The sequence below is a fragment of the Rhinolophus ferrumequinum genome, chromosome 7 (genome assembly GCF_004115265.2).
Source record: "Rhinolophus ferrumequinum isolate MPI-CBG mRhiFer1 chromosome 7, mRhiFer1_v1.p, whole genome shotgun sequence".
Classification (NCBI taxonomy): Eukaryota; Metazoa; Chordata; class Mammalia; order Chiroptera; family Rhinolophidae; genus Rhinolophus; species Rhinolophus ferrumequinum.
The window spans coordinates 92,574,777-92,595,728 of record NC_046290.1 but is presented as its reverse complement, the minus strand read 5'-3'; the positions used below and the strand labels follow the sequence as shown (position 1 = coordinate 92,595,728).

The 20,952-nt window shown below is 44.8% G+C and overlaps 1 protein-coding gene across 5 annotated transcripts in view; it reads right to left on the bottom strand.

Moving 5' to 3' along the window:
• STYXL1 (serine/threonine/tyrosine interacting like 1) overlaps positions 1 to 20,915 on the bottom strand; it is a 55,507-nt gene extending 34,592 nt beyond the window's left edge. Inside the window, exons 1-3 of one of the 5 annotated variants that reach the window (XM_033110346.1) lie at positions 20,795 to 20,915; positions 10,056 to 10,159; positions 547 to 608 (exon numbers count right to left, since the gene is read on the bottom strand). In XM_033110346.1, coding sequence (XP_032966237.1) covers positions 547 to 608; positions 10,056 to 10,158 — 165 coding nt within the window. In that variant the 5' untranslated portion in view covers position 10,159; positions 20,795 to 20,915. Of the gene's footprint in view, positions 1 to 546; positions 609 to 10,055; positions 10,163 to 11,503; positions 11,518 to 20,353 lie in introns of those variants that run through there. The other 4 variants (XM_033110347.1, XM_033110348.1, XM_033110345.1 and 1 more) reach the window with 4 other exon arrangements.
• Between the last annotated feature and the right edge of the window lie 37 nt (positions 20,916 to 20,952).

The window sequence follows — 20,952 nt, the reverse complement described above, 5'->3', positions numbered from 1 at the left end:
CTTGAGAGAGAAGATACCCTGTGGGGGTGGAGAAAAGGGCCTCCCTGCAGGAGTGGGGGCATGGTGACTGCTGCGAGGCTGTCTTTTTAAAAAGTTGGAATGGAGAAAAAGGAAGATGAAAAGGGAAGGGATGGAAAGGGAAGAGAGGGGCCTGCCATCTTTGGGTTATAGGAACCATCTCTATGGTTTACTGTCTGTTCCCTAAGTAGAACAGAAGCTCTGTGAGAACAGTGACAATGAATTAAGGGCATCTTGCATTCTCTTCTGTCCCCAGGGTCTGGAACAGTGCCTGGCATGTCAATGAGTTAAATCAATATTTGCTTCATGAAGCAGCTGACCATGCTGCAGGGTGGGACACCTTAGGGAATGTGTGAGAAGTGTGGGAGGCCCTCGTGGTGGATGCACGGGGTGGGGGGGGAGGGTTCCTGCTTCTGCTGCCAAGTGTCCAAGTAGACGCCATCTCCTGGATCTAGGATGAAATCTCCCATTCTTCCCCCACTGCTGTAAGGTAGCCAGCGGCCCCAGATTCTGACTCTGCCAGTGTACCTTCTTCACTCGAAGGGCTGTAATCACATGGCTTTCATCATACTCCTTTTTGGAACGCACATCTGAAAAGGAAAGGGATTTATAATAAATAACTGTATGTGACCAAACTACTTAGAGAACTTACAACCTCATCATCTACTTGTTTGGCAGACAGGTGATAGTTACCATTGGTTTAAAACTCAAGGTGAAATTCCACTATTCAGAGCTGCCCACACCACGCCCCCTGCCCCATCACACCCACACCCACACACCCCCTTACGGCGTAGTGAGATTTTGTGTCTTCGATTTAGGAGGAGTTTTATCTGAGGCCCAAAAGAGCAAGGAGGGGAGAAATCAAAGGCAGAGAGAGCTCATACTAAACGCCCCCATGGGATTTGAGACCCAAATTCAGATTCTGGAACCTAGGAGCTGAGGTTCTAATGCCACTGCAAGGACAGAAGTTGTGTTTTCAATGGTCCTCAAAGTTGGGAAGAACATAGAATAGAAATTGAGCCTTATTCATAAATACTAAAAAACACTGTTATCCAAAACATACAGAGTTCCTAAAATTCAACAATGAGAAAACAAACAACCCAATTAAAAAATGGACAAAATATAGGAACAGACACCTTACCAAAGAAGATAAAGATAGCAAATAAGCATATGAAAAGATGTTCAACATCACATGCCATCTGGGAATGAGAAATTAAAACAACGAGATACCACTACATACCTATTAGAATGTTGAAAATTCAAAACACAGACAACACCACATGCTGGTGAGGATGTGAAGCAACAGGAACTCTCATTCATTGATGGTGGAAATGCAAAATGGCATGGCCATTTTGGCAGACAGTTTGGCAGTTTCTTTTTTCTTTTCTTTTCATTTCTTTTTTTTAAGATTTTTATTGGGGAATATTGGGGAACAATGTGTTTCTCCAGGGCCCATCAGCTCCAAGTCAAGACATTGCCCTTCAGTCTAGTTGTGGAGGGTGCAGCTCAGCTCCACCTCCAGTCGCCATTTTCAATCTTAGTTGCAGGGGGCGCAGCCCACCATCCCGTGTGGGAATTGAACTGGCAACCTTGTTGTTAAGAGCTCCCTCTCTAAACCAACCGAGCCATCTGGCCACCCCTTCAGTTTGGCAGTTTCTAACAAAACTAAACATTCTCTTATTAGCAATATGCTCCTTGTTATTTTCCCAAATGAGTTGAAAACTTAAAACCACACAAAAACCTAAACACAGATGTTTATAGCAGCTTTATTCATAATTGGCAAACCTTGGATGCAACCAAGATAACTTTAAGTAGGTGAATGGCTAAATAAACTGTGGTACATCCAGAAAACGGAATATTAGGCCGTACGAAAAAGAAAAGAGCTGCCAAGCCATGAAAAGACAGAGGAAAGTTAAATGCATATATAAGTGAAAGAAGCCAATTTGAAAAGGCTATTGCTGTATGATTCCAACTGCATGACATTCCTGAAAAGGCAAAACTGTTGAGATAGCAAAAAGATCAGTGGTTGCCAGGAGTTAGTGGGGAAAGAGGGATGAAGAGGGAGAGCACAAAGGATTTTTAGGGCAGTGAAACTACTTTGCATGACCCTATAATGATGGATACATGTCATTATACGTTTGCCCAAACCCACAGAATGTACAAGACCAAGAGTGAACCCGACTGTAAACTATGAACTTTTGGTGATAATGAAGGTTCAAAGTAAGTTCATCAGTTATAACAAATATACCACACCGCTACCGGATGTTGATAGTTGGGGAGGTTGTGCACGTGGGGCCAGGGAGTATATGGGAACTCTCTGTACCTTCTGCTCAGTTTTGCTGTGACCCTAAAACTGCTCCAAAAAATAAAGTCTATTTTTTTTAAAAAAAAGACATACGAGAGCACTAACCACAAGAGAAAATACTGATAAATCGAATCCTTTAAATTAAGTAAAAGGGTAAGCCACACAGAGAAAATATCTGCAGCACAAATCACTAACAGAAGACGTATCCAGAATGTATAAAGAACTCATAAAATCAACAGGGGAGAATAAAACTTCAGACATCTGAAGATATTTTTACCTGATGATATCTTTATTATAAGACATCTTTAGAAACAGCTCAAGGTCACATCCCTAGGATGACCTCAGCCCCTCTTAAAGCGCCTGCATGAGAAAACTCAAGGCTGTCACAAGAATTTATTGTTTGTTCTACCCAACCAATACCTGATGGTATGGGGCCCCTGTCTACCAGCCTCTGGGGACGGTAGGAGCCTAATGTTGATATGCACCAGTTAGCAAATCCAAGTGGGTTTCACATGGGCCGGTCCCCCGCCCCTTTTTGTAATTTTTCACTTCCCTGACTCTACTAAGCCCCTGCTTGCTCCCCTCCCTACGCCGACACTCTCCCTTTAAAACACCCAGTCACCTCTGTACAAATTGAACTCAGTTCACTCTTTTCTCTGTTGCAATAGTATATTACTGATTAAAATCTGTCCTTACAACTTTAACTAATGTCTGGCATTGTTTATCTTTGACACCATTAGCAACAAAAATGCACAAACTACAGTACATTTACATACTGAGTGAATCTTAGCAAAATAATCTTGAACAAAGGAAGTCAGCATGTGGTCTGTATGGCTTAAAAACAAGTGAAACTGAGCACAGTATACTGTAAGCTAATTAACACTCATTAATATAGTTGCAAAAATCTGAAATGAATAGTAAGCCAAATCTAACAGTGTGCACAAAAAATATATTATGATCTAGTAGGAACCGTGTAATGCTTGAAAATCACATTAAGATATTAAAGGAGAAAAATTGTACTTTCACTTCAATAGATGTAGAAATTTTTCAATTCATACCATGAAAAACATTCTTAGTGAGTTAGGAATATAAGGCAACTTCCTTAACCTGATGGGTATCTTACTAAATATCTACAGAAAACATCACACTGAGCAGTAAACAGAAGACAAAATGTTCACAATCACTGCTCCTCTTTAACACTGCACTGGAGGGCACAACAATGTAGTGAGATAAAAAAAATAAGTGTATAAGAATTGAAAAGGAAGAAATAAAACTGTCATTATAAACAGACAATATGATGGCCCAAGAGACTCGCAAACAATTAGAATTAGTAAGAGAGCACACCAAAGTTGCTAGATACAATATCAATACAAAAAAATCAATAATAGTCTGTAAAAGTGGAGGAAAAAAGATAATGTTTCAAAAGCGAAAATGCCTGAGTAATGCCTCAATGATCCAAGTGTCTACCACAACTTGTAAATCAACAACAAAGACTAAAGAGATGGCTGTGCATGCAGACAATTATTCAGAAAAATCCTGTAGAAAACAAGAAAAGCTACAGGAAGATAGAAGCTAAGCTCATTCCTGTGAATGATGAAGAACCTGTAACAAACAAAAAAAGAAAAAGAAAAAAGAAAAAGATGGGGGTTGCCGGATGGCTCAGTTGGTTGGAGCGCGATCTCTGAACAACAGGGTTGCCAGTCCAATTCCCACATGGGCCAGTGAGCTGCCCCCTCCACAACTAGACTGAAGGACAATGACTTGGAGTTGATGGGCCCTGGAGAAACACACTGTTCCCCAATATTCCCCAATAAAATTAAAAAAAAAAGGTAGAAAGCAGATAAAAAAAATAAGCAGTACCAAAAGGTGACAGCAAAGTAGAGGAGAATAAAAAGCAAAATACCTGCATGAAAAACCAAGCTGAACAGAATTCTTATAACGAAGGATATAAAGAAGAAGCCACGATGAGACAGGTAGACGAGACTGGTAGGAGGGGCAGAGACACAGAACAGGCAGGTCCCACACCCACATCCCTGTGTGGTGGTTAAGAATCAGGAGGAATATCCAGTTGTGGAGGTCCCCCTTGAGGAGCCAGGAGTCTCAGCCACACACTGGCCTCCCCAGCCCAGAGCACCAAGTCGAGGAAGAGGAGTCCCCACAACAGCTATGAAAGTCAGCAAGGACTCAGTCCAGGTGAGGGCCGCGGAAGACTCAGGCATCCTCTTACATGGCCTGAGCACAGACTCACTCTCTCACACTTGCCCTAAGCAGACGCAGGCAGAAGTGCTGGCAGGCACCATTGTTCCTTTGTTGACTCCTCCCATCCCACAGCCTACAGGTGCAAGTGGTCACCAAACTATGTCTCTATCAATCTGGCTAACACAGCTTTCTCTTCACTCTGTTGATTCCCTAAGACCCCACCCCACCCAATTCACACACCCAGCCCAAACCTCTTTCAGAGGCTAATCCACACAAGTAGCTCACCTAGGCCCACACTCCTAAAATCTCTCAAAGGTCCACAAACCCCAAACAAGCAGCAGCTGGCTTCAGCGTCCCTTGTACCTCTTACTAAGCAGCCCCAAGCCTGGCACTAGTGGCAGCCAGCCTTGGTTCACAGCATAACCACTCCTAGGTACCTCCAAGCCCAGCACAGGCAGATACCAACTGCCGATCATTTTGTAGCTCCTACCAGGTGGTCCTGGGCCATACATAGGCAGCAGCTGACTTTGGCCTGTACCAGAGCCCCTCCCAAGAGGCCCCAGAACTAAAATACCTGGTGGCCAGCTTCAGACCACACCAGAGCACCACCCAACTAGCACCACAAATGACACACCCAAAGGGTGGATTCAGAAGGCACCAGAGCCCTGCTAAAGCAAATCCTGCTCTGTGGGGTCAGCCCCCGCACAACAGTTTGTTCACTGTAGTCACAACCAGTCCTCACAGCCAGTCAGCCTGAGGGTCAACCCCACACATTATTGTGGCAATAGAAATCAAGGCTCAACTACAGCACGAGAGCACACACAGCCCACACAAGGGACACCCCCAGAGCACCCAGCTCAGGTGAACAGGAAGACTGTGCCACTGGGCCCCACAGGACACCTACTACATAATGCCACTCTGCCAAGACTGGGAGATTTAGCAGATCTACCTAATACACAGAAACAAACACAGGGAGGCTGCCAAAATTAGGAGATAAAGAAATACGTCTCAAATGAAAAACAGGACAAAACTCTAGAAAAAGAACTAAACAAAATGGATGCAAGCAATCTACCAGATGCAAAGTTCAAAACACTGGTTATGGTTACAAAGCTGCTCAAAGAACTTAGAAGAAATATAGATGATCTTAGTAAGAACTTCAACAAAGAGATAGGAAACATAAAAAAAGAACCAGTTAGAAATAAAAAATATGATAACAGAAATGAGGACCACATTAGATGAAATCAATAGTAGATTAGATGAAGCAGATGACTGAATCAGTGATTTGGAAGACAAGGTAGGAGAAAACACCCAATCGAAACAGCAAAAAGAATCGTAAAAAAAAGGATAGTTTAAGGGACCTGTGAGATAACATCAAGTCTAATAAAGTTCACATCATAGGAATACCAGGAGAAGAGAGAGAGCAAGGGATTGAAAACCTATTTGAAGAAATAATGACAGAAAACTTCCCTAACCCAGCAAAGGAAATAGACATACAAGTCCAGGAAGGCAGAGAATCCCAAACAAGATGAACCCAAAAAGGCCCACACCAAGATACATCATAAATAACATGCCAAAGGTTAAAGACAAACAGAAAATCTTAAAAGCACCAAGAGAAAAGCAGTTAGTTATCTACAAGGGAGCTACCATAAAACTATCAGCTGATTTAGCAACAGAAATTTTGCCAGCCAGAAGGGACTGACAAGAAATATTCAAAGTAATGAAAAGCAAGGACTTCCAAACAAGATTACTCAACCCAGCAAGGCTATCATTTAGAATCGAAGGGGAGATAAAGAGCTTCCCAGACAAGAAAAAGATGAAGGAGTTCATCACCACCAAACCAGTATTACAAGCAATGTTAAAAGGACTTCTTTAAAAAGAAGAAGAAATATCAAAAATATCACAAAGAAAAAAAATTTTACTGACAAAGACAAACACATCATAAAAACAGTGGATCAACCAACACTAAAGCTAGTATAAAGGTTAAAAGGCAAAAGTAGGAAGATCATATATAATTACAACAGTAAATTAAGGGATACACACAAAATATGTAAAAAAAAAATAATGACAAAGACATAAATGTGGAGGTGGTGAGTAAAAATGGTAGTGATTCTAGAATGTGTTCAAATTGAAGCAACCATCAACAAAATAGACTGCTACAAACATAGCGTGGTATATGTGAAGCACATGGTAACCACAAACCAAAAATCTGCAAGGAATATATAAGAAAATACAGAGAAAGGAATCCAAACACAACACTACATTAAGTCATCAACATACAGGAGACAAGAGCAAGAGAATAAGAACAGAGAACTACAAAAACAATCAGAAAGCGATTAATAAAATGGCAGTAACTACATACATATCAATAATTACTTTAAATATAAATGGATTAAATGTTCCAATCAAAACAGAAATGAATAAAGAAGATATGGTACATATATACAATAAAATATTACTCAGCCACAACCAAGAATGAAATTGTACCATTTGTGACAACCTGGATGGACCCAAGGGTATTAAGGTAAGTGAAATAAGTCAGAGAAAGACAAAAACCATATTATTTCACTTATACGTGGAATCTAAAAGCAAAATAAACAAACAAACAAAACAGAAACTCTAGCTACAAACCTGTGGTTGCCAGATAGGAGTGGGATTGCAGGGGTGGGGCTGAGTGAAAAAGGTGAAGGGATTAAGAAGTACAAATTGGCAGCTATAAAATAGTCACAGGGATGAAAAGTATAGCTTGGGGAATATAGTTAATGATATTGTAACAACTACAGTGTTTCCCCGAAAATAAGACCTAGCCTGACAACCAGCTCTAATGCGTCTTTTGGAGCAAAAATTAATATAAGAACCAGTATTATATTATATTTTCAGGGAAACATGGTATATATGGTGTCAGTTGGATGCGAGACGTATCGGGAGGAATGACTTCATAAGTTATCTAAATGTCTAATCACTATGCTGTACACCTGAAACTAATATAAAATTGAATGTCAACTGTAATTGAAAATTTATTTTAATTTTTTAAAAATTTAACTTAACCAAGAGGTAAAATACTTGTACATTGAAAACTACAAAATGTTGCTGAAAGAAATTAAAAAACAAACAAACGGAAAAATACTCCATGTTCATCAACTGGAAGACTTAATATTGTTAAGATATTAATACTATGCAAAGCAATACACAGATTCAATGCAATCCCCATCAAAATCCCAATGATGTTTTTTGCAGAAATAGAAAATCCATCCTAAATTCATATGGAATCTCAAGGGACCTCGAATAGGACAGTCTTTTCAACAAATGGTCTGGGAAAACTAGATATCCACATGCAAAAGAATGAAATCGGACCCTTATCTAACACCACATACATAAATTAACTCAAAGTGGATCGGAGACCTAAAAGTACAAAACTCCTAGAAGAAAACATAAGGCAAAAGTTTCACAACATTGGATTTGGCAATGATTTTTTGGAAAGGACACCAAAAGTACAGACAACAAAATAAAAAATAGACAAAATGGACTTCATGAAAATTAAATCTGATAATATCCAGAATATACAGAGAAGTCCTAAAACTCAATAAAAAAAATACCTGATTCAAAAATGGACAAAGGACTTAATAGACAATTCTCCAAAGAATATAAGTAAATGAACAATAAGTACATGGCAAGAGGCTTGACATCACTAATCATTAGAGAAATGAAAATCAAAATTACAGTGAGAATCCACCTCCCACTCATCAGAAGGGTTCAAAAAAAAAAAAAAAAACAGAAAATAACAAGTGTGTCCAGGGTATGGAGAAATTGGAATGCTTGTGCACTGTTGGTGAGAATGTAAAATGGTGCAGCTGCTATGGAAAACAATATGGCAGTTCCTTAAAAAATTTAAAAATAGAACTACCATATGATCCAACAATTCCACTTCTGGGTATATAAGCAAAAGAAATAAAAGCAGGGTCTCAAACAGATATTTGTACACCCATGTTTATAGCAGCATTATTCACAAAAGCTAAAATGTGGAAGCAACACAAACGTCCATCTAGGAATAAGTAGATAAGCAAAATGTGGTATATAATAGAATATTATTGAGCCTTAAAAAGGAAGGAAATTCTGCACTATGTTACAACACTGATGGACCTTGAGGACAGTATGATGCTAAGTGAAATAAGCCCATTACAAAAAGACAAATACTGGATGATTCCACTTATATGAGGTACTTAAAATAGTCAAAACCATAGAGACAGAAAATAGAATGGTGGTTGCCAAGGGGTTAGGGGTGGGGAGTGGGGAGTTGTTTAATGGGTACCGAGTTTCAGTTTTACAGTTTACAAGAAAAGAGTTAGAGTGGAGATGGATGGTGGTGCAGTGTTGCCCGACATTGTGAATGTATTTAATAACACTGAACAGTAGATTTAACAATGGTTAAGACGAGGAGTGGCCGGATGGCTCAGTTGGTTAGAGCGTGAGCTCTGAACAACAGGGTTGCTGGTTCGATTCCCACATGGGCCAGTGAGCTGCGCCCTCCACAACTAGATTGAATGATAACGACTTGGAGCTGATGGGCCCTGGAAAAACACACTGTTCCCCAATAAAAAAATGGTTAAGATGGTAAATTTTATGTTATGTGTATTTTATCACAATTTTTTATATTGGGGGAAACAGCATAACACAAATTCACACCAATCAGATTGCAAAAATGTTAAAATCTGACAAAACCATATATTGGTAGTATGTTTCTTACACTGATGATGGAAGTATAAATTGATACAATCTTTTTGGAGGGCAGTTTGACAATAATGTAATGAAGCTGAATTTGCAACTCTGCAATTCCATTCCTAAGTAAATATCCCAAAGAAACTTACACATGAATAAGGAGGGATGTACAAAGTTGTTCACTGCAGCGCTATCCTTAAGAGTCACACAATGCAAGCAACACACTGCAATCCACTAGGAATGGATACATATCCCAACTAACAGTTAAAATAAATAAATTAGATCTTCACATTTATACATGGGGTGGAGGGAATCTCAAAATTTTAAGAAAAAAAAAGCAAGTTGCATAATGATTGTACATTACGGTACTATTGGAATAAATGTTTAGACCACACATTATTTTGGGATGGCTGCATATGCAGTAAAGATGTAAAAATATAGAAGCAATCCTTTTTGGAGAGGGACAGAAACAGGATCAGGATGGGGTACAAAAGAGGGTTACATCTGTATGTGTAACATTGAATTTATTATGTTAAATTTGAGTTGCAATTACATGGGTGTTTATCGGATTATATATTTGTTAGATGTTTGAAATATTTCACTAAAACAAGAGGACTCAGAACATGAGTCTTGCAGGAATTTCTAGATTTTATCTGGAATGATTTCCAAGTCATGTGATGGAAGCAGCATTTTAAGCTATGCCTAATGAGTCTAATAGATTTCTAAAGTCATTTATTCACCCATCCCCAAAAGTTTGTTGAGTCATCAAAAATAATGTTTGAAGGATGCTATCCACAAAATACTTTTTTTAAGTACTTACCCAATAAACAGAGATAGTTGGGTTCAGTCAATCTGGATAGTTTTGTGACCTGATTCAAGATGTTGTAAAGCTCTGTTGGTTCACATAAAACCAAATGAGCCATCCTACTGGGAAAAAGCAATAATATAAAGCTTAGTACCTCTTTCTATTTTAAATGAATGGTCACAAAGTAAGATACTGATTTAAACTCTTAACACACCTTCAAACAAAGATGAAAGTAATCATGGAAGTGATCAGGAAAGCTTCAAAATTTTGTAGTGAAATGTGTGTAAAGGAGAATAAAATATTGAACACAACATGTCTGAGCCATATAAATACGAAGTAGGCTGTAAAATAGTCACCAATTCATTTGTTCTTTTAGCAGATAATACTGAGCACCTACTACCTGCCAGGCACTGGAAATAGGGTGGTAAGCTAGGCATACCTTCATGAAGGTTACAATCTAGTGTGGAATGTAGACACTGGACAAAAAATACATTACAAGAGGGAAAGCACTATGAAACAGTCAGTGTCCTGTGTAGAGGAACAGCTTACGGGCGTGGGGGGGGGGGGTCGCACCTTGATGGGGGGATCAGAGAACGGCTGTCTGAGATGTGGCTGCTAAGCTGAGGTAGGAGGCTAGGCAAGTCATAGCCAGGTGGAGGAGAGAGAGCGTGAAGAAGGCAAGAACATCAGTACCTGAGCTTTCAGGGGAGCCTGGTGTGGCAAGAGCAGGGAGAGAGTGATGAGTAGAGACCCTGGGGAGGCTTGTAAGGATCATGAAGGTCACTATTGGGTGGAGAACCCCCGATGTGTACTGACAGAACCACCTGGCCGGCCTGGGCTCTGGCTCCTGACTGCAGGGCTACGCTTGAGATACTGGTTCCTGAGCACAATTGTCTCTGCTGCCCAAAGGACATTGAGGGGGAAGGGCAGGGCCTGTGTAGCAGCTTCCTGCAGGGAGGCTTCCTTTTAGCAGGGGTGGAGGCTACCGGAAGCTACCCAGCAGGCCTCTGGAGCCCAGCAGGGGGCAGGTAGGAGAGAGGTTGAGTCCAGGTAATCTCGCTAAAACTGAGTCCACTTCAGAGTGACCAGTACGATCCTCCCAGGAAAGGCCAACCCCTTGACCTTGGCACTGGATCCTGCCCTCTTCCTCAAGGACTTCAGTTCTCATCCTCCTCTCCACCAATTTCAGCCTCCACATGGATCACTCCAATTGGCATGCAAATGTTCTCTGTACCGGTGTCTGTTCTCTTTTACAGCAAGACTTCTCAAAAAAAAGGGTGGTGTTGACTCACTGCATCCACTTCCTCACCTCCAAAATCTCTAGGTCCGAATCCCAGCTATGCCACTTACTATGGGCTGCTCTATGGGGAGTAATTAGTCTCTCTGTGCCTCAGTTTCCACCTCTGTAAAATGGGGGTAATATTAGTATTGCCACTTCTGTAAATGAGCATAATAGTACCTACCTGTTGTATGTGGATTAATGAAATTACACGTAAGGCATTCCGAGCAGGGAGGAGATAAACACTCAGTATGTGTTGGCTACTGGTACAACTTCCTCCCTGGAGCTTCTAAACCTATCACACCCCAGAGACTGCTCTTATGTCATCAACAATATCCACCTTGCCTAATCCATTAGTCACTTCTCTCTGTGCTCAAACAATGGAGTTTCTTAGCTGCATTTAACCCAGTTGAGAATTCCTCCTCCTCAGCATTCTCCACTTCCGGGATTTCTCTCTCTCCAAACTTTCCTCCTACCTCTTGGACTGTTCTGCTGTCTTCTTTGCAGAAGGCTCTCTCTCTTCGCACAAGAATGCCTTTGGGCATAGCCATCTTTCTTCTCTATGTACACTCTCACCCCAGGGCAGGATTTCTCAACCTCAGCAGCACTGACCGCGGGAGCCAGATAATTCATTCTCTGTTGTGTGGGCTGACGTGTGTCCAGATTGGAGGATGTTTAGCAGCATCCCTGGCCTCCACCCAGTAGTTGCCAGTAACAACCCTGCCCCCGCCCAGTTATAAGAATCAAAAATGTTTCCAGATGTTGCCAAATGTCCCCTGGAAGCAGGGGGCAGAGTCCCCGCTCGTTGAGAACGGCCACTCTGGGATCCAGAGTAGGTGAATGCATCTAGCCCCCTGTACACCAGTCCCAAACTGTGGCTCCCACTTGACCTCTCCACTAAGCTCCACACTCCACTCGGATGCCTGTTGGGCATCTCGGATATGACGTGGCCAGTATACAACTGGTAATTCACACATGCACACGTTTCCAATACCTGTTTATCTTTTGTCTTCTCGGTCCCAGTGAACAGCACCATTACCATCTAGTTACACAAGGCCACCTCCCTAACCCGTTTCCCTCGGCCCCTCACTTCCAATCTATTAGCGCTACTACCTACATATATTCCAAATCCACCCACTTCTCTCCATCTCCAGGGCTAACATCCGAAACCAAGGTATTAGGTTGGGGCAAAAGTAATTGCAGTTTTTGTCATGTTTTAACCGCAATTACTTTTGCCCCAACCTCACACCATCATTTCTCTCCTGCAGATGTGATACTCCAGGCTGGACTTCGTGCTTCTTGTTTTCTCCCCACAGTTTAATCTTCACATGGTAGTAGGACGATCTTCTTCAAACCGAGTCTCTGTCTTCACCTCCCTTGCCATTACCTGACATTACGCTCAATTGTCTCCCGGCTTTATCGTCAGGCTCCTCCCTCTGGGATGTCTGGTTTACAAGGGCAGGGACCTTGCCCTTCACGTTCACTGCTGTATCCTCACCCAGTGCCCAGGATCTGGGGTAGAGCAGTGCTCAGTAAGCATGTGTTGAATGAACGGTCACCATTCCTGCCTTCACCATGGGGCCATCTTGACGTGATGCCATACATAGGTGCCACATGTAGATCCGTCCTGAGGACCTCACCCCCAGTCAGGTCCTCTGCCTCTGAAAGCCCATTTTGGAGGTGGTGAATGCAGGGGAGCGAGGATGGGCTTTGGGGCTAGTCCCACAACGTCGTTAAGCCAATCCAAAAGCTGGTCTCTCGCTCAGAGCCCATCCTCAAGCTCCCACCTACGTTCCCCCATGACAGCCTCCATCTCTTCGTTCACTAGCTGAAAGGTAGTCTCTGGGCACACAGGTTAAAACCCAGCCCCAGGGATCACCGCCTCAGACTTCTCTCCTTCGCAAAAGGTCAGGTAAGAACCGCCCCTCACGTGCTGGTAAAGTGCAGGAAGGATGAGAGCAGTCCCTGAAGCTCACGGCCTGGCTCTGGGAGATGACGCAGCCCTGTGAGCTGAGATCAGGGCCACCACTAGCCTTTTGGGTGGAGGATGAGCGTTCACGTTCCTTTCAGCACTCCGAACTTTGCTGGGTTTCAGATGTTTTTGGCTCCACCACTGGGGCCCTAAGAAAATTTTGATATTGAACTTATACATAAAACCAAGAAACTATGGATGAGTTTTTGCCCAAAGTATTTTCCTTAATGAATTCCATTAAGCCGACTGATTTTCTGTATTTCACAGTTAACCAAGTCCAAGTTTTTTCATTTTCAATTTTGTTTAGCCAAGATTATTTTTCCCAAGATCAAGTCTTTTTTCCGTGTGAATTTTACAATGAAGATTTGATTCCTCAATCAGATTTTTATTGTATCAGATTTTACTGAGTATGGTTTCTGCCACTGTGAGTTTCATTTGTATTGATTATTTCTACAAGGTCTTGGTTTTTGGTGACCTGTTTGAAACAGTGGAGTCAAAATGGCAAGTTTAAGCCACTGCCCTTCGGACTCTTTCAGCACAGCATAGCTCTTCTTGAGAGACTTTCAGGGTGGTTAGTGCATAGTTTCCGCAGGGTTGATGGGGAGGCAGGTGGGAAGGGAGGTCAGAGTGAGCCCCTTCTGCGGATCTGGTTTGATGGTGTGAGAGAGACCAAATTTCTGATTAATTGGCCCATCTGGAAAATCCTCACAGCTTTCTGAGTGGCAAGCAAAGCCACCCACTCATCTGTCAGGAGAGCAGGGGACCAGCACCGGCCGTGTCCCTATACACTAGACACCTACCAGTAGGATGTTACACACTCTCCCTGTGATGACCTGAACTTTCAACCAGAGGACTCGTGTGTGGCTCTCTCTCCCAGTCAGCCCAGAACCGTCCCGCAGTTGGTCTGGCGAGCCCAGCGCCAAGGAGCACACATGTCTACATTTGAGGAAAGCAGCCAATTGGGAAGGGGCTGCCATAGCCTGAGACTAAAGGGGAAACCGGCTGGACACAGCCCTTCTTCTGTGCCTGACCACACCTGGGACCTTCCATTCTGACAGACGGTGTCACTGTCAGAGGCTGGGCCTGACCGCAGGCTCCTCACAGCAGGTCCGGGACCCTGAGAGCTTGGTCTAATGCTCATCCCCAGTCAGTCTGGGTGGATACAGTTGACGGGCATTTGCTTCTGGAGAAGAGACATCGTTTAATTCTCCTGGAGAAGCCAAACCATGGATATCACCTTGCGCTCTTGGCTCAGGCTGAGAAGTGACAAGAGGACTACACAGATATGAGTCGGGGTCCACAGCCACCCCCTTTAGCCCCAGTTCTCTGTGGGAAACTAAGGCTGTGCCAGGATGACCAAGGATTAAATACAGTGACAGGTATCGATGCCCTCACCTGCATATTGAGACAGGGATACACACTGGCAAGGCTGTAGGAATGTTACACTGAGATATCCGATATACATTGCCCAGCACAGGCCTGGCACAGAGCAGGAGCTTAAGAAACAGAAGTTCCTTTACTCCCATCCTCTCTCTCTCTCTTTTCCACATCATCTAGGAGGCTGTGATGGCTACAAGTCCAACAGACAGAAAGCACCATTCAAGGAGCCTCAGGCCAAAGACCAGAGCAGGATTTGGCCAAGTTTATAAGTGATGGGGGCAGGGGGTGCTGCCTGAGGGTCAGCACCCTAAGGGCTCCGGTAGTCTTCCCTCGATCCCCGCCTGACACCTCCTGTGTGGCCTGAACCTTGACAAAGCTAGAGGTCACAGTCCCAGCCACAGTACCCCAGATCTGCCTGGTCCTGAAATCTCTGTTCAGAGGGGCACCAGGTCCCCTTGTTAGTGATCACCAGTATCTCTGTATTTTAGAAGCAGCAGGTATGGGCCTGAGGCCTAGACCCAGATGCGCACATCCCGACCCCTTGCCTTCCATCTTGCCTTTACTTCCATGTTTCCAAACCCAGGCCCACCGCACACCCTGAGGTACCTAGTGGTCGTGTGAGGTTGGCAGGCCTACCCATGCAGCAAGTCAGCTGTCAGAGGGACGGGCTGCTGAACAGCAACAGTCTCCTGAGGCTGTGGCCCGGCTGGGCTCATCTCCTCCAACTGCCTCCAGCACTCGCTTCTCTGCTCCACAACTGGGCTTAGCCGCATCTTCTGCTCCTCTGACGTGGGCCCTCAGCCCTGACCAGGCTCCGGACTCAGCTTTGCTCTCACTTCCCTGACCCCTGGCTGGCCGGGAGAATGAAGCCTCTGCTCCCGACTCAGATCTGCCACCAGCGGTGCCTCAGCTCTCGAGGGCCCTTTGCCAGCAGCTTCCTGCTGCCTCTGTCTGGCCAGTCCACCATTCCTACCTGTGCTGCTGGAGCGTATCCTGGAGAGCCACAGCCTTTTCACGTCCAGCAGGTATGGGCCACAACTAAAAGTTCAAGCTATTTATGTAAATATGGTTCTGTTTTAAAATATATGTTCCATTTTCTAATACCCCGTGCAAGGGGAAATGATTACTACCTTTCTAACTCTTTGTTTTAGCTCCAAGGACCTGAAAGGAAAGATTTAAAATATTTCACTTGAGGTACAATTTTAGGGAGAAGGTAGGTTGGCATATAATATGTGTACCTAGAAGCAAAAATCTGATAGTTCAAAACATTCAGGATATGTGCATGTGTGTGTCTTGTATACATGTGGGGGTGGAGCCAGGAGAGTGTCAATGTATTTGTGTATTGTTTACAAAAATATACAATGAAGAACAGGCAAAATGAATCTGTGGTGATAGATTCGTCTATCAGAAAGTAGCTGTCTTGGGGGACTGATGAAAAGGAGCCTAAGGAAACTTTCTGGAATAAAAATGTCCCATAGCTTGTTTACGATGGAGGTTACAAGGGTGTAAACTGTCAAAACCAACCAACTGAACACTTACGACCTGCATACTCTATTGCATGTGAACTATATGGCCATAAATAATTCAAATAAATCCCCTGTAGATCCATGTGTTTAAGTGTTCAAGGAGGTGAATACACAGGTGTAGGGTTGAGTCTGTGTGCGTGCCCCACCTGTATGCCAGTGACCTTGGTGTGGGGTCTGGGAGTGGAAACCATGTGGACTGGGGCGCACAGAGCATTCACTACAGAACGTCAGCGTGGCCCCACAGCTGCCCGCTGCCCCCTTTCGCATCGTTCCTCATTTGCCCAGCATTTCCCCAAGGCCTACAGCCCCTACCCAAACCTCCTCAGCCACCCTTGGGTCCCCATGAAGCTACTTCTGTCATTTTTAAATTCCTACCTGGGCAGATTAAGGCCCCGGGGTGTGGACGGCCCTTCCCCGCTAGCTGCCCCCGGCTGCCCTTCTAGCTTTCTCCCAGAGTCAGAGGGATAAGCGTCCTCTGACTCCATCCTCTCCCACCCAGTCCTTCCTCCTCCCCCTCTTCCCGGAGCCCCCCCAGCAGCTCAAAGCTCCCACCATTATCATCCTGCTCTCTTTTTGCAAACAGTCACAAGTCTCAGCTTTCTTGAAACAATTCATGAAACCAGAAAGAAAACCCCTACAATGGCTTGCTTTGTGCCCTCTGAAGCCTGTGCGGGCACAGAAACGGGTTCTAGGCCTTTGCCTGGAAAAGTCTGAGGCTGGACAGCTGTTCACTAAGCAAGGAGACGCAGTTGCATTTGAACTGCCTGCACCCCCAGTTTCTTGAGGCAAAAGATGCATAAGTGTTTCCTATAGACCAGATGTGAGCCAGGCAGGAGAGAGGGCCATCTAGAAGCCATCTCAAAGGGACTTGGCCCAACAGGGCCACCTGGAGGGACAAGGTACCAATCATAGGTAGTGGGGGATTCCAGAAATCAGGGGCTGTAGGAGCAATTGAAAGCAGCAAGACTTAAGCGTAACCACCTAGGTAAAGCAAGGGAGCCGCAGGCAAGAGAGACCCACAAAAGCACTGCCTGGAGGAAAGTCAGCTAAACTCTCATCAAGCTCAGAGACTACTAATGTCAGATGACAAAGGGGACCTTTCCTGCCCCATGTCTACTCTGACAACCCTCCTCCACCAACACTGATGGGTCTGAAGCCCGTCTGTGGGGTGGGGGGTGGGGGCGGGGTGAAGAAGGAAGATGAAGAAATGGAAAGTCAACCACTCTCCTCTCCAAAGGTGGGAGCCTCGTGGAAGCTAGAGAAGGGGAGTTGCTTTCACTTTGAATTAAGTTCAGAGCTTTGACTATTAATGTGAACTGGACACTTAGGCTATTGCGTAAGTCTGTCCTGGTGACTAGATATAATCCAAGGGCAAGCAAAGAAGTCAAGAAAGAGCGGGGATGAAGACATAAAGCTGTTTTATGATTGCACTAGGCTTCCTGAACGCCGCCCAGCATGTTCAGTGTAAGTTACAAAACAGCACAGCCCCTGGCACAGAGCCAATGCTTGGTACAGCAGCTGTTAAGACTGTTACGATCTTGGGACTCAAAGGGTAGCAGATAGGAGCTGAATGTGAGGACAGCTTTGCTGTCAAGTTGTTAGGGATGGCCTGGGAAGTAGTGAGTGTGTTGTGGAGATGCTGACAGGGCCAGCTTGGCAGGGATGGGGAGGGAAGCAAACCCCAGATGTGGGAGTGAGCCCGAGAATCTGTGATTCCACCTTCTCTCTCAGGGCCCCAAATCTCTCCTCTGTAGGGAAGACTTTAGCCCTAGCTTCTCTCCTGAGTTTCAATCCCTCATTTCTTCTAGGGAATAACTCCCCATCTGTCCACTCATATTTCTACAAAGTCAGACAATTAAATTCATGAACTCATCCTAGAAAAAGTGCTCCATATCTCATTGCTGAATATCACTACAGTCACCTTCGAAGCACTCCCCTTGGGAAGCTATGCACCGACGCCAGCACCTAGTCCACCCTTCAAAGCAATTTTGGAACTCTTTTCCTGGAATGGCCATCAGAGCTGTCATTGTATTACCCTTGATGTCCTTCATGTCATTAAAATGACACTGAAATTTCCTTGTCACTAAATATTGAAGATTTCCTCTCAATATTTCCTTTATCTTCAGGTAAAGAAAGAAGTCATTGGGAGCCAGATCAGGTGAGTAGGGAGAGTGTTCCAATATAGTTATTTGTTTACTGGCTAAAAACTCTCTCACAGACAGTGACATGTGAGCTGATGCATTGTTGTGATGCAAGAGCCATGAATTGTTGTTGAAAAGTTCAGGTCCTCTAACTTTTTCACGCGGCCTTTTCAGCATTTCCAAATAGTCACTTTGGTTAACTGTTTGTCCAGTTGGTACAAATTCATAATGAATAATCCCTGTGATATCAAAAAAGGTGAGCAACATCATTGCAACAAGTTCACGAACTTAATTGTCATACCTCACATGCAGACAACTCACCATCACTTCCAATTCAGCCCATCTAAAATGGAGCTCTTTATTTTTTTCTCCACCCAGCTCTCCTTCCACACAAACCCCGAATTCCGTTTCTGTACTTCTCTCTCTCAGACTGATTGTCCACATGACTTTCATTCATTCCTTCAATTCGGATGGGCATGAACCCTTAATCCTTCCCTTGAGATCGCTCCCGCTGGCCCCGCCCTCCCCATTTCTATGACCACCATCATCACTCAGATCTTCGTCATCTCGTAAGATAACCGCCTAAGCAATCTCCCTGCTCTCTACATTTTTCCCTTGGATTCCTTAGCATGCCCAGGTCAGTCTAATCTTCAAACACCGTTCTGCTGGTGACATATAAGCCTTTGATACACACGTGCTTCCTAAGGAATAAAATACACACTTCTCAGCTAATGTTCAGAAGTCTTGCACAATCGGGTTTTCCCAACCTGCTTTTCCCAGCCTTATCTAAAACCATTCAACTCCCCTAATTCAAAGACCCACTCTCAGCCTGGCCAGTGCCAGACAATAAAGACACAGAGATGAAAGACACACCTGCCCCCAAGATGCTCTAACTTCTAGTGGTGAGATAGAGGGTAAATAATTAACCAGAGAACCGTCAGTGGTAAGATACAGAGCACTGCGCGTGCTCACGGCCCCATTCCATCAGAAATTACAGTGGTACCTCGGTTTTCGAATGTAAGTAATCCGTTCCGGGAGAACATTCAAGTTCTGAAATGTCAAAAACAGCCAACAGCTAGGCCTCAGGATCTTGCTCTCAGCGGAAGCTGAGTGACATGTTCGACTTCCGAGTCGTGTTCAAAAATCGAAGCATTTATTTCTGGGTTTATGGCGTTGGTAAACTGAAATGTTCATCAACGGCCCCCTTCCTTGGAGAACTCCGATGCCCAGGCCAGGATCTCTCCCTCTCTCCTTCGGAGTTGACTGGTCCCACTGAATGACTCCTACTCCTCCTGCGCGGCTCAGCGTAGAGGTTTCATCCTCCAGGTCCTCTCTCACATGGCCCCCACCTACATCCCAAATCCGGGTTAGATGCACCTCCGCAGTATTCCCACGGCACCTCATAATTCTCCTAGTGCTATCCTCATCATGCGGCTTGCAATTTACCTCTCTCCCACTAGACGCCGAGCATCTTGAAGGCAAAAAAATGCGTGGATTTGTTCACAGTTGAATACCTAGCTCCAACATTGGGCTAGCACGTCTTAGTAGTAGTTCAATAATCAAGTGAAAGGGAGGGAGGAAATAGTTAAGCCAGTCACCACGGACGCCCTGGCTTTAGCACTCAGCTGTTCTTCTCACCCTAACCACTGTTTCCAAGCAAACTTAGTCCTAGATCTTCCCCACCCCCCGCAGGGTTTGTGCATTCCAAAATCTAGACGTTGACCTGCATGTAGCACATCTATCCGCCCCACCTGACTCTGAACTTTTTGAGGACAAGGATTCTCTGTATGCCCAGAAAACAGTGTGTGGCGGGGTGAAGCTTAAATTTAACTTATAAATTTAAATTATCAACTCCTTGTGAGCAAGAACCATATCGTCACTTTTCCTGGGTAAACTCTGATAAAACCCCTTGCCCTCGGCCGCAGTTCCTTCGTCCTAACGCAGAATCAAAGCGTTCCCAGCGGTGCTGAGCAGACCTGAGGGGTAGGGACTGGGTGACCGCACCGGTTACCTACATCTGTTTCCTCCTCCGTTAACACAGGGCTGCTGTCCTGTAAAGTGCGTAGAACAGTGCCTAGAGCTATCGGTGCTCGGTGTCAGCCACTCTCGGTGGCGATGCCTCCAAAGCTTTTCTAAACCGGAACGGAAGGTCCTGTGCACCTCGAGGGACGACGGCACAGGTGGGTGGGACGCACGTGTGTGTGAGCAGCCGGGGGCACGGCAGGGACCGATTAGAGAAGCCCCATCCTCCCACCCGCCCCCGGAGCGCTCAACCTCTCCTCCGCCTCCCTCCTTTCCTTTCCAGGGCTTGCCAGAGCTCGGAGCCCCCTCTCGCCTTCCAGAGGCAGGAGGAGTGGGTTTGGCGGAGGTCGGGGGCTCGGACCGCACCCAGTCAGCCGGGACTGCTGCGCGACCCTGGCGGGTCTCCCTGTCAGAGCCTCTGTCTGGGGCCCCACCTGGAAAATGACTCCTCTAAGGCTCTTCCAGCCTCAAGTCCGTCCTCTTCCACCTCTCGGGTGCGGACTCTCCCTCCCACTCCGACCGCGTCTCCCCGACCGACCGCAAGGAATCGGACGCGCGTTAGGACCCAGTCCCAGAATGCGCGCCAACAGAG